The 12,637-nt window shown below is 37.4% G+C and overlaps 1 protein-coding gene across 4 annotated transcripts in view; it reads right to left on the bottom strand.

Annotated features, from left to right (window-relative positions):
* Positions 1–12,637, bottom strand: part of ARHGEF12 (Rho guanine nucleotide exchange factor 12) — a 145,806-nt gene that overhangs the window by 66,581 nt on the left and 66,588 nt on the right. For 3 of the 4 annotated variants that reach the window (XM_047690928.1, XM_047690925.1, XM_047690926.1), the window contains exons 2-4: positions 9,949–9,972; positions 8,334–8,419; positions 6,406–6,462 (exon numbers count right to left, since the gene is read on the bottom strand). In XM_047690928.1, the coding sequence (XP_047546884.1) occupies positions 6,406–6,462; positions 8,334–8,419; positions 9,949–9,972 (167 nt within the window). The remainder of the gene's footprint in view (positions 1–6,405; positions 6,463–8,333; positions 8,420–9,948; positions 9,973–12,637) is intronic. The other variant, XM_047690927.1, reaches the window with a different exon arrangement.

The following is a 12,637-nucleotide window of genomic DNA, read 5'->3' as shown; positions in this document are numbered from 1 at the left end:
ACAAACAAAATCCACTTTTTTGTTTTAGAAAATCTGCATCAAACATCTGTCCACCAGTTATTTAACCCTGTAGTCTGTGGGTGTCGTGAGGAAGACAAAACTACTACAGGTCTGTGCCCTCTAATACCCTCTAAGAACTTAAAATCTTGGCAGGAAACGACAACAGAGATGTAGGGAAATGGCTATATCTAACAAAGGACCAGAGTATAGGACAAATAACAGGCCCCATATGTTTTACGAAAGAAGGCAAAGTTAAAAGCGGAGCCCTAACTCCAAAATAGCCACTTTCACATTTCATTAATCAAAACCAACCAACATCTTCCATCATTTTTACTTTATCTGGTTTTTACACACACATATAGTCGTGGTTTGCTGGTTGGTTTTGCTAAATCACCTATCATCTGTTAGAATTGCCATACAATGCGATTACCCACGAATACGAGTTTTTATAAGGTCGCAAATCACTTTGATGGGAGCTGCACCCAAGCACGGTGTGTGAAGACAGACAGTGTCCAGTAAGTAAGACAATGATGATGCTCAACCTGCCCTGAAACTTGATCATGGTGATACCTCTTCATTCTCATCGTTCTTAGTGCCACAGAAGACTGTTTTGTCACAGCGCTCTACTTTCTAAGGGCACGTGGAGTACAGATAAATACAGATAAATAAAGCACATCTCATGTACTTAACCACAATGTACCAAGATTCTTCTTTTGTGCTACTGCACTCCTAGAAAGCAGCTACAGATCCTATTATCTTTGTATCTCTAGCCCTTCTCATCATGCCTGGCATGTGACAGGTAAATGAATATTTACTACATAAATTTGAATTTATTTTGGATATAGGAAATTTTAAATCACACCCAATCACTTTTTAGGAAAAAGTAAAATCATAGCCCCGAAACCATGCAAGGTAGAGAAATACCTTTAGAAGGACACTAACCTTCCCCTACGTAACTTCTAACTGAAACAATCTGATTTCCCACCTCCCCTAAAATAACATCTCTAGTTATAAAAACATTTTTTATTTCCTAACTCTTAAGGATTATGCTATTTCACCTGGAAGCCAATAACAGATCTCATGCTTCACATCACCAGTGAAGTAAAAATATTCTATAAAATTTATATAAATACTATCCTTTCTTAAATTTTCTTTTCTCTTTATAATAAAGGACATTTCTTTTTCTTGTTTTGACAGTGTGGTATTTGAAACCAACATAAAATGACTATTTCTTACTCAAAAGATAATTACCAAGGATGGTATTTGAAAGTGAAAAAAATTAAGCCTTTGTAAGGCTTTGGAGTGGGCAAGGGAAGAAGTCATAAAAAGGTACTCTGAGGGTACCTGAGTGGCTCAGTGGGTCATGATCCCAGGGTTCTGGGATCAAGCCCTGCATCAGGCTCTCTGCTCCTCTGAAAAAGAGGAGAAAGTACTCTCAGATTTCACAGTAATACACTCCTGGAAAAAAAGCAACAATAGTACCAAACAGCAAGTTATGGAAAACGGAGTGTTAAATATGCAAAGCAACATGCTGAACCTTCCATACTGCATTTATACTAGCGAAAGCACACCAGTCTTTCTTCACCTTTCATTTTATTACATGACCAAACCTCTCTAAGTCTCACCTCTCAAGAATTAGCTTCAGGGAAGGGTGTGGAGAAAGACCACGTGCAACCTCATAAAAACAGCTCGTTTTTAAACTGCTGCCTGACATACGTGTTTTATGAGTAAGACCGCAGATAATCCTTTGATTAAGAAGCTTCTGGATTCTAAAGGCACAATGCTGCCAGCATGAGGAAGCTTTAACTTCCAAGTGTGCTGATTTCATTCTTTTAGACTATTACCAGCAGTGAGTCTCTTTTCTAAGTTACGTTTTCTTCTACCTTGAAATTTTTCTGAAGAGAAAAATCCAGTCACGATGGGTCAACATCCTATGTTATCAGTTCTCCTTATTAAAAGACTTCATTCTGACATCAATAATCATTCATTCAAAACACATTAAATGAGTGCCTCCACTGTTTCAGGCATTATGCGAGATGCAAAGGCAGACAGAAACACAAATAACTAGATCCGAACCCAGATGTCAAAGGTTAGACCACAGAGGAGAGGGGCAAACCCAGGAAAGCCCTGTGTTGGAGGCAGTGTTTGAACCGGGCCTTATAGGAGGGAGAGTTATAGGAGGTAAACCATTCAAGACAATGGGAATGGCATGAGCAAAGAAAGAATATTAAGCCACACTTGGAGAGGGAAAATGTGGAGGAGAGGCTGGTACCTTTAGGTAAATGGTAGTAGAAGTAACAGGTAGGTTAAGGCAGAATGATAAACTAGAAACAAATTATAGCATATCTTAATTAACTATTTGTACTTTCCTAATAAGTGCAGGACCAAATCCTTACTTTAATCCTATTAATCTAACAGAGAGAGTGGAACGGAGAAAAGGAAGTAAATCAATGTGAAATCGAAGTGAAACGAAGTTATGAGTCTCTGCAAAGTCTTATGATGTGATGGAAAAGTGAACAGAACAGTGGCGATAGAACAGAGAGTGAGGGATGGAAGATAATGTGACGGTAGAATCCACTGGACCTGGCCAACTCTTGAATCCTGAGGATAAGGGAAAGGGAGCAAAGATGACTTTAAGAAAACAAGACTAGGTGAGTGTCAGAATGGTAGTGCCATGCGAAGAATCAGGATCACAAAGAAGACGGATTTCTAGCCACAAGGAACAAGGATGAATTGCACGCTGGTCATTCTGAATTTGAAAGACGGTCAGAGTGCTAATATTCAGTAAACAGTTTAAAATACAAGACTGGACACAGGGGGAAAGACCAAGGACAGAAATGCAGGCCACGCGCACAACTATAAAAGGGGAAAAGCAATCAAGTAAAGGAAAGACAAAACGACCGCAAAGAAGAAAGAACCAGATTAATGTACTATTACAGAAACAAACCAAATAAAGGGTATCAGCACTGCCAGTTTGTTTGGAGGAAGGTGAGAACTGAGAAAAAGTTCAAAGATTTTCAACTAGGATCTTTTGGTTCACCTTCCAGATAGTACGTGTTGGGAAGTCAGACGGCAAGAGGTCAGGCAGCGAGTGACTTAGGAGGACGCAGAAGGTTCATGTTTAGAGTGTCCTCTGCCAGGCTGAAGACGAAAGCAGAAAGAATAACTTGGGGACTTTTACCTTTATACATCTGAGAAGGCTGAACTTAAAAAAGGTAAGAATTTTTTAAAAGTCCATTCTGCAGGGCACCTGGTGGCACAGTAGTTGGGCGTCCGTCTGCCTTCGACCTGGGTCATGGCCCTAGGATGGGGCTCCATGTCGAACTCCCTGCTCAGCGGGGAGTCTGCTTTTCCCTCTGCCCTCTCATGCTCTCTCTCTCTCTCTCTCATGCTTACGCTCTCTCTCTCAAATAAATAAGTAAAATCTTAAAAAAAAAAATACACTCTGAAGTAACTAACCCGGATAGTTCAAGTACTAACAGCATGCTTCTGTTATGGACTACTGTTTGGGTCTTCCCCTCCCCCAATTCATACGCCGAGTCCTAACCCCTAATATGCAATGGTATCTGGAGATGGGGCTTTGGCAGGTAATTAGAATTAGATGAGGTCCTAAGAGTAGGGCCCTCATGATGGGATCAGTGTCCTTAGAAGAAGACCACCAGAGAGACTGTTCTCTACCTGCGCTTGCACCAAAGGACCATGAGAGCACAAGGAAAAACCGTGGCCGTCTGCAAGCCAGGAGAGAGCTCTTCCCGGAACCTGCAACCCTGATCTCATACTTCTAGCCTCTAAAAGTGAGAGAAAATACATTTCTGTTATTTAAGCCAAGTCTCTGGTATTTTGTTATAGCAGCCCCAGCAGATTAGATAGTTTCAGAAAAGATCTGGCTTACTTTCTTCTATATAATCCTGTCAGCTAGAATCTAGAATCTAGAATCATGAAGCCAAGACAGAAGGCAAGAAGAGGCTGCTATCAAACTCCAAATGCCCTCACGAACCCTCTCATGTCCCACAAAAGTCCACAAAATTTCTCCATTATGATATTCATGAGAAAAATAGAAAATGAAGTATAATTGAAACTGTAGCTCAGAAACATAATCTGTACATGATCAACAGACACCGAAAAGTACAGAGGGAGAAATAAGGAGTAATGGAATAAATACTGACCTACTGCACCAGGCAGAAACTTAACAAAAGAAGTCAATACAAAACAAACACTTAGTTTTCTTGTAAAATGAGCAAAGTAAATTTATCTCACCAAAAACGGCTCTAAAAATGGCAAAGAGAGTTCAAAATAAATACTTTGTTAAGTGAAGAACTAGCATTTGTCGAAGTATCGAGCTAGTGAATTCTACCCCAAGACAGTGTAAAATCTCAAAACTTAGAAGTGGGCTTGTTAAGAAATCCTACACTAAGAAAATGTCAGCAGTTGGTGTGACTCTATTCAGTCATAGTCCATTATTTCCAAGCTTTTTCTTGACCCCTCCTCCCCAAGATTCTTTTCCATCTGTGGTAACAGCACAAAGTCTGAGGAAGTCTACTCACACAGGTGATAAAACATCTGTAATGTCAAAGAGATTTAAGTTAGCATGCTCACTCTGTTCTGATCAAGTCATCCCTTTTATAAGTGCTTTTTAAAGACCCATGGCTCAGTTCCTTCCAAAAAAGGTATTTCGAGGGTTTTCAAGAAACAAACATACAAAGAAGCCACACCTTATTTCCCCATTACCACTTAAAATGTTTCTATTACTAACAAGCAAATGGCATGTCTGAACTAGTGTTAATATTCCTATCACTGAAATATTAACATCCAAATCAAACAGCAAGCCTTTGCATACATACCTATCATCCTATCATCCAAAGCAAACATCCTAGCATCCAAAGCAAATACCAAGCTTTTGCATTCATACCACAGATCTAGGAAAATGGTGGAGAAGGTGAAATACAACATTGCAAAGGCTACCAGAAAAGAAGGGAGCCAATAAAGATAGTCTTCACATTCCTAAGGAGAGAATAAACCATAGGAAGCTCTTTATATAGAAGAGAAAGACAGAGTCTTGAGAAATTTGGAAGCTATTTCTTATTTAGGAGGAGCCAAATAACTTTGGAAGGAAGAAAAAACATACATTTGCCATGCCACACAGCATGGTACTCATTTTTTCTTGACCTACTGTAAAAGATTTCTCTACACACAAAAAGGCACTGGTCATAAAAACCAAAGCAAAGAACTATATTTACTGAACATGGAAGCATTAACTGGTTTAAAACCAAACACTGAGGCCTCATAATATTAAAAGGTATGTGATATCATGGGTTCAAGTGTCAGGAGATATAAATTATAAAATGTCTTGGGGGGGCACTTTCATATATTTTTTTTCCTTTCATGTATGTCAGGCTAGGAAACACTTATATCTGGGGAAACTTCCTTATGACAGACTTCTGGCTGTTTTAGAGAAAACCTGGTTTTCCTTTGAGGCCAAATTTGGAATCTTCTTAAAAAGAAATAACTTATTAGTCTTTCAGAGATTATTTTAAAAGTCTGGGTTCCAAGAAGTGCTTCTCCTATTCACTTTTCTCAAGGCACTAATCGACTGCCAAAACAAGAGACGAGGGCAGGTAAAACTGTGCAAAGGAAAGGGAAAAACATGTATGAACTTCACAGACATGGTTTATATTATCTTTGGAAGATAGGGCACAGCCTAGAAATATTAGTGCTTCAATAATCTGTTGCAAAAGTTAACCACTCAGTTTAAACCTGCTCTTTGTGAAAATTATTTTTAAAAGGTGTCATTTTGACATTTGCCCATTCGGAATAAGCTTCAGGGACACTTATGAAATGCATAAACAAATTCTTCAAGCCATAGAAATAATTTACTTAAGGTATTTTTGCTGTTGTGGATAAATCATACATGAACAACATTTCCAGATGATGAGGCCAATAAAAAGAAACAAATAAAAATTCAAATAAAAATTCCAAAGAACTGGTAACACCTCTAAGTCACACCAGTGCTATGCTTAGAGGGAAAGACTGGTGCCATGAAATTCTACGTGATCCAAACTCAGCAAATGGGACATGGGAAGAAGACGCCAAGAATTCAAAGCCCACCCAGGTTAAGTGGAAGAGCCCAACTCAAAAATATCAGACATCATCACTTTCCCATCAGACACAAGATGAAAGACAAGATGGGTCATGTGGCCTACTCTTACTCTATGATGTTAGTTTCTAGCAACCTTAAGCTTCCCAGTGGCAGCCACATTAAAACCCCAGGCTCCCTTTCCCTGCAGTAGGTCATGCCATGCAGAGCAGACACAAGGAAGGCTGAAGTTATTTAAAAGAAAAACAAAAAAGTAAACAGCATGAAGCAAGCTCCAAAGGTGCAAGGCTGAAGTGGCTACATTAGCTTACCATATATCTCGGATCTACTCTCCTCTGAACTAGACTTTGTCTTCTTGGAGGAGCTATCTGCACAAGAGCGGGAGAAAAGGAGAGAGATATAGAAAATGTGGAGAACAATGTAAGGGGAAAAATTCATGGGGGAAAAAAGGAATGAATCATGATCCAGTTAAATCGTGCAAACACAAAGTATGAACATCACAGGTGACAGCACTTAGAACAGTCACGAACAGCACAAGTAATGACATATTTTAAAGATTTATCGAAGAAAAGACAGTGCAATAAAAATGTGTTCAAACAAAATGACACATGAATAGTCTACAAAATACATCATCTGACAATCATAGAGATGACAAAAGCACTAAAAGCTGTAATAGTCTCTACATACCACTTCACTGACCCTGTCTTTGGAGATGGGCACACCACAGAGGAGTAACGCAGGATAAGTCAATCTAACAAGACTCTAAGGTTTATATGAACATAGGGCAGATACTCATTAGCAAGAATAATAACTAATCATATTAATAAAGGCCTCTGAGCCCCATGCTGTCAAAATTATATGTCAGAATTTTTTTTTATTTTTTTTTATTTTTTCAGCATAACAGTATTCATTATTTTTGCACCACACCCAGTGCTCCATGCAATCCGTGCCCTCTACAATACCCACCACCTGGTGCCCCCAACCTCCCACCCCCCACCCCTTCAAAATTCTCAGATCGTTTTTCAGAGTCCATAGTCTCTCATGGTTCACCTCCCCTTCCAATTTCCCTCAACTCCCTTCTCCTCTCCATCTCCCCTTGTCCTCCATGCTATTTGTTATGCTCCACAAATAAGTGAGACCATATGATAATTGACTCTCTCTGCTTGTATATGTCAGAATTTAAAAATTAAGTTGTACCCCCCCACCCAAGCCTAAATAAACTGATGACTGGGATTTCATTTTTACCTATGACCCAAGATGCAGGTAAATTATTAGCTAGTCACTTCCTTTTCTTCCCTTCCAGAATAATGTTTATAATGTTTTTTCAAAATAACCATTTAAATGAAAGTATGAAACATCTGAGTTGGATACAAAAAATACACTCTATTAAAACTGTATTTCTAGACAAAAATGTCTTAAAGAGACACTCTTTATTTATTAATCACCTTAGCAATTACCTACTCTACTCTTTTGTCATAGGAACATACAACGGAGTAAAATAGTATATACACAAAGAACACTTATCAGCTTCAAATGACAAAAGCAAAATTATCCAGCATTTTTTATAAATTAAATACTGACTGACTTTATAAAGAGGAAGCAAAAGCCCATACTGTACAACAGGAGTTCAATCTATTTGTATAAAATTAAGAATATAAATAGTCAGAAGTTCACTAGCATGAAAACCTCAGACAAGATCAACACTACTTAAAAGATTCTCTGCGCTCAGAATATTTTTGACTGAAGAAAAAGGGGTCTCTATTCATTTGCTTACTCTAAAGTGAGATGATCAGTAATCTCTGAAGTTGGATTTTATCTAATACTCCAACTTACTATGGTCACACGCGAATTTTTAAATGACTACAGAAATCTGCAGTTGTTAGAGCTTTGATTTTATGAGATACTACCGATCACACTTAGGATTTATTTTAATACTAAGTCCTTGGTCTGACTAGAATCTCCAATTATGACAAATGACTATTTTTATTATCATTATTTTTAAATAAAATATACTCTACAATGATGCTTCCATAGTGGAATCCATAGCGTTGAACGTTAAAAATGCTTGCATTCATCCCCAAAGCACAGGTTTTATATTATCATTGAAGAGGAAGGAAGAGTCGGAAACAGATCAAACAATAACTCCTGGGTGTTTCGGGTAGTTATGTAGCTTATTAAGCCAAATTATTCTGAACTAAACTACACTCAATATTCTTTGGAAGAACAAACAGTGTTTTACCTGTAGGATCAAAATCATGTGATGCACTGCGCTCAACTTTCTGCTTCTTATCTGTTGGTGACTCTCGGTTCAAAATACTCCCATGCCTAAATTAAAGTAAAGCAGTCAAATATTTACTACAAGCAAATCAAGTGAATAAAAATTTAATTGCAAGTGTGTCTTACAAAGAGAATCCAAGTAGTCAGTTTACCTTCTACATCCTCATAAATCTAACTTATATTTTTCCAGAAGTTTTAAATTCAGTCTATGGTATGTGTAATAAATAATCTAGTTATTTGCTTATAAAAGTGCTTAAAAATAATAAAAATAGTATATAGTATTAAGTCTATTTTATTCTTAGAAATAACTTAGAAACAGCATTTAGCATTAAAGTCTATTTTATTCTTAGAAATAACTTATATTCGGGATGCCTGGGTGGCTCAATTGGTTAAGCATCTGCCTCAGGTCATAATCCCAGAGTCCTAGGATCAAGTCCTGCATCCAGCTCCTTTCTCAGCAGGGAGCCTGCTTCTCCCTCTGCCTCCTGCTCCCCCTTGCTTGTACTCTCTCTCTCTCTCTCTGTCTCTCTGACATATAAATAAATGAAATTTTTAAAAATAAAATAAAATAACTTAAATTCTTCCAGTGGCCTTCACAGGTTACTATGACTTCCACTGAACAGGTAAGAAAACATTGTCTGAAAGTAATTCAACACTTTCCCCGACCCGACCCTACATATACTATGGTCAGGCTCAAAATCACTGTGTAAATGTAGCATGGATGAGAATAATAAAAAGAAAAAGAAAGAAAGATTGGTTTTAGGCAAGCCTCACTAGAGTTCTAGCTACAGAAGTCAGGCAGGCCCAGATGATACTAGAATTATTATTCTTCCTATGGCCTACCCAATTATACTGATCAGATAATAGCAGGGCAGCAAATAAGACCCTCACAGTAATATATACAATACTAATTAACAGAAATGCCAAGATTAGCATCAGTATCCTGGACCATGCTGTCACTAAAATGATAAAAGTACTAACATAATTAGGAATGATATACTACCTACAGTCTAAATAATATTCATGAAAATTATGATGAGAGAGCAGTGAGAATAAGCACTGAGGAAAAGACATTTAATCTCAGGATCTGAATACATAAGGAGATAAGGCGCTGAGCATAGGCGAATGTGAACATTTGGGATTTTTTTCCTTTACTCTTAAAGTAATTAAGACTGATTCAGCTTGCCAAAGTTCATTAACTAAAGGCAGCTGTATTACCCACATGATAAAATGTATCAAAAATTGGCAAGCCATTTACACTCCCCAAGCTACTCACAACTGAAAACAGTCACAATAGATTTTAAAATTAAATCTCTTCATAGGGAGTGACCTTAACTATCAATTTGAACAAACTTTTAAATTGCTTATATTAAAAACATTGAAAATGTTATCAAAACAATGCTCCCTTCCAGAAAAAATAGGCAACACCTGTTACATTTTAAATTTGTAAAACATTTTGATATTTTAAACTACTTAAACCCACATTTTCAAAAGCCATAAAAACCCGCCATAATTTCAAAGGAATGCTTCTAATTAAGATTTAACCGACGCGTACGAAGGGCAACTGAACAACTTACCTTATAGGTTTTTTGAGGGGAAACCTGAAACAAAGAAAAAAAAAAGGGAAGATGTAGTTATTTCACGTATAAGACTGTTATTAAATTTATTCATTCTACTAAAGCAGAATAAGAGATGTAAATCTTATGCAACTTTCCCAAAGCAAGATTCGACAAACAGCTGGAGTTTTAAAAAGCTGGATGCTATTTTTTAGTAACTGCTTTGTTAAATCTTAAATTGCAGGTGCATTTACCATGAGCTGTCACTGAGTATGGGGTTCTCCCTTTAAAAAACTGAACGCAAAAAAAAAAATAAAATAAAATAAAAAAATAAAAAAATAAAAAAATAAAAAAATAAAAAACTGAACGCAAACAGCAACAGCTAAATTTACTAAGGGCTTACAAGACACTAAGCACTATTCTAAACTGTTGACAAGTGCTATCTCATTTAACCCTAAAAAATACGTAATAAGATATTATTTCCATTTTACAGATTTTAAAAAACTAAGGCAAAGAGAAATACATTGCCATTAAAATACTATACTCACTTTCCCTAACAAGGGAAGTTTTTTCCTGTCCATCCCCTCTCCCCATTCCCCAAGATATCTGGGTGGTGATTACTGCTGTATTGATCTATCTACTACCCTTTGATCACAATTAAATCACAATTCTCATTTATGTTTAGCATTTATAACAGAAATCTAGAGGAAATACCACTGCAGTACTACCAGTTACTAAGACTATGTTCCAAAAGTAGAAAACAAAAGGGTACATCTTTTCTTTCTTCCGTTCTACAAGCTATTAAGAACTACTGCATTTCCTCCTGGTTGCCTTTTTTGAAAGAAATATTACTGGAGGCTTCCTGATAAGAATTTGATGTTACACATAAACATGAAGTCTACGTGTGTTTTCGGATTTCCTCCCGTTCCCCTTTCAGGTCTGTTATTTCAGAAATGGTCACAACCCATGGCATTTTATGTAAAGATTATCTAGCCTGGGTAACAAAAATGGGACTTATTAAGAATATCAATAAAACTGTTTTTTTTTTTAAAAAGGTCATTAATAAACACAGTAAGAAACAAACATAAAACAATGATAACTTAAATGATTATTTTATTTGTCATGGAGATAATTTAGTTAAAAAAAAAAAAAAACCTCTAAAGTACAAGTTTAATTACCATTTCCTTTAACTCCTATAAAAACTAGAATTGATCCAAAGAAAAATACAAAGAGTCTAAAAACTTTCATAATAAGTGCATGTTCACTCACAACAAAGTCAGGGATAATCAAGGAAAAGAGGTTCTGGGATAAGAGTAAACTGCTCTAGAGAACAGACCAATTACAAGAGATCACCAAATTTTCAGAAACAGGAAGTCCATCCTTACTTGCTGGGGGAGTGTGGGGAGGGGAGAATGTTTTTTTAATTTAGACATGAACATAGGAGCTGGCAGGAAAGAATTCCCAACTGAGTTTCTACGAAGGATAATGGCTGCAGTGAGCAACCTTAGCCACTCTTCCTGAGAGCGGTCATAAAAACTCCTACCCCAAAACAATGCTGCTTGCGTCAGGGCCTTAAAACCCAGGGAGATTCTGGTAAAGAATCCCGGAAGTTCCCAGACTATGGATTGTAAACCAGCTTCCTGAGCTGCTTTCTCTTATGAGGGAATGGAAAGGGAGGGGAAGGAGGAGGATAAAAAATGGAGTGAAAAGATGAAGAACAAGGACTACTGCACAGTAAAATTTGCTTAACATAGTCGACTTACTACATTCTTAAAGTACAGGTGAAGAGCCTCTCTCAAACACAAGTTTTTAAATCCAGTATTTCTTCTCTAATCACTAAATTCCACAATTAGCCCAACACTAGGCTGAAGAAACAATTCTGGTCCCCCAAATCCTCTATTTTCAAGACCCTGTCCATTCTGCAACCCAATCATACAACTGTAACAACCTCCTCTGGTTAGCTATCTATGGAAAAGAGCTGTAGTTGAATGCTGAATTACGTTGGAAGTCCTTAATAAATTATATCTGGCTTTTGAAAATACCATAAAAATACCATATTAATCACTTGGACATTTAGTCAACAATGAACATGTCTGTGCATATTTACATATGTGTGTATTTTTCCAGATATGAGATGAAGTCCAAGTATGAATACGAAGACCCATAATTTCAAAAGGAAAGTGCTGTCAGAAATTAGAGCCATTGGGATAAGATCACTAGATATCCTTACTTTCCATTACCTATACTAAGCATACTTGAATGCCACAAATTCTAACCAAGAGCCTTAAAGGTCATGATTATATTTACTCACTTGACTCAGGATGCCTTTTTCTTTTAAGTTCTGAGCTCTAATATTAAAGCCCCAGGTAGCAGTATATAGAAGCCTCCTCTATTTTTTTTTTTCTTAGAGAGAGAAAGCACACAAGCAGGCAGAGAGGCAGGCAGATGCGGAGAGAGAGGCAGGCTCCCTGCTGAGCAAGGAGCCCGATACGGGACTCGATCCCAGGACCCTAGGATCATGACCCGAGCCGAAGGCAGCGGCTTAACCCACTGAGCCACCCAGGGGCCCCCTCCTCAAAGTTTTTATTTGCATACTCCTCCCAATATGTTATTACAGTGTAAAGGGAGTTGTGATTTGGTACTTAAATAACCCTAACCCAATAAATAATATTTCCTTTAGTAAAACTTCCAGTTTTAGCCAGGTTTAACC

This window comes from Lutra lutra, chromosome 10 (assembly GCF_902655055.1).
Source record: "Lutra lutra chromosome 10, mLutLut1.2, whole genome shotgun sequence".
Taxonomy (NCBI): Eukaryota; Metazoa; Chordata; class Mammalia; order Carnivora; family Mustelidae; genus Lutra; species Lutra lutra.
Note: the sequence above shows the minus strand (reverse complement) of the source record. Positions and strands in the feature narration are given on the sequence as shown.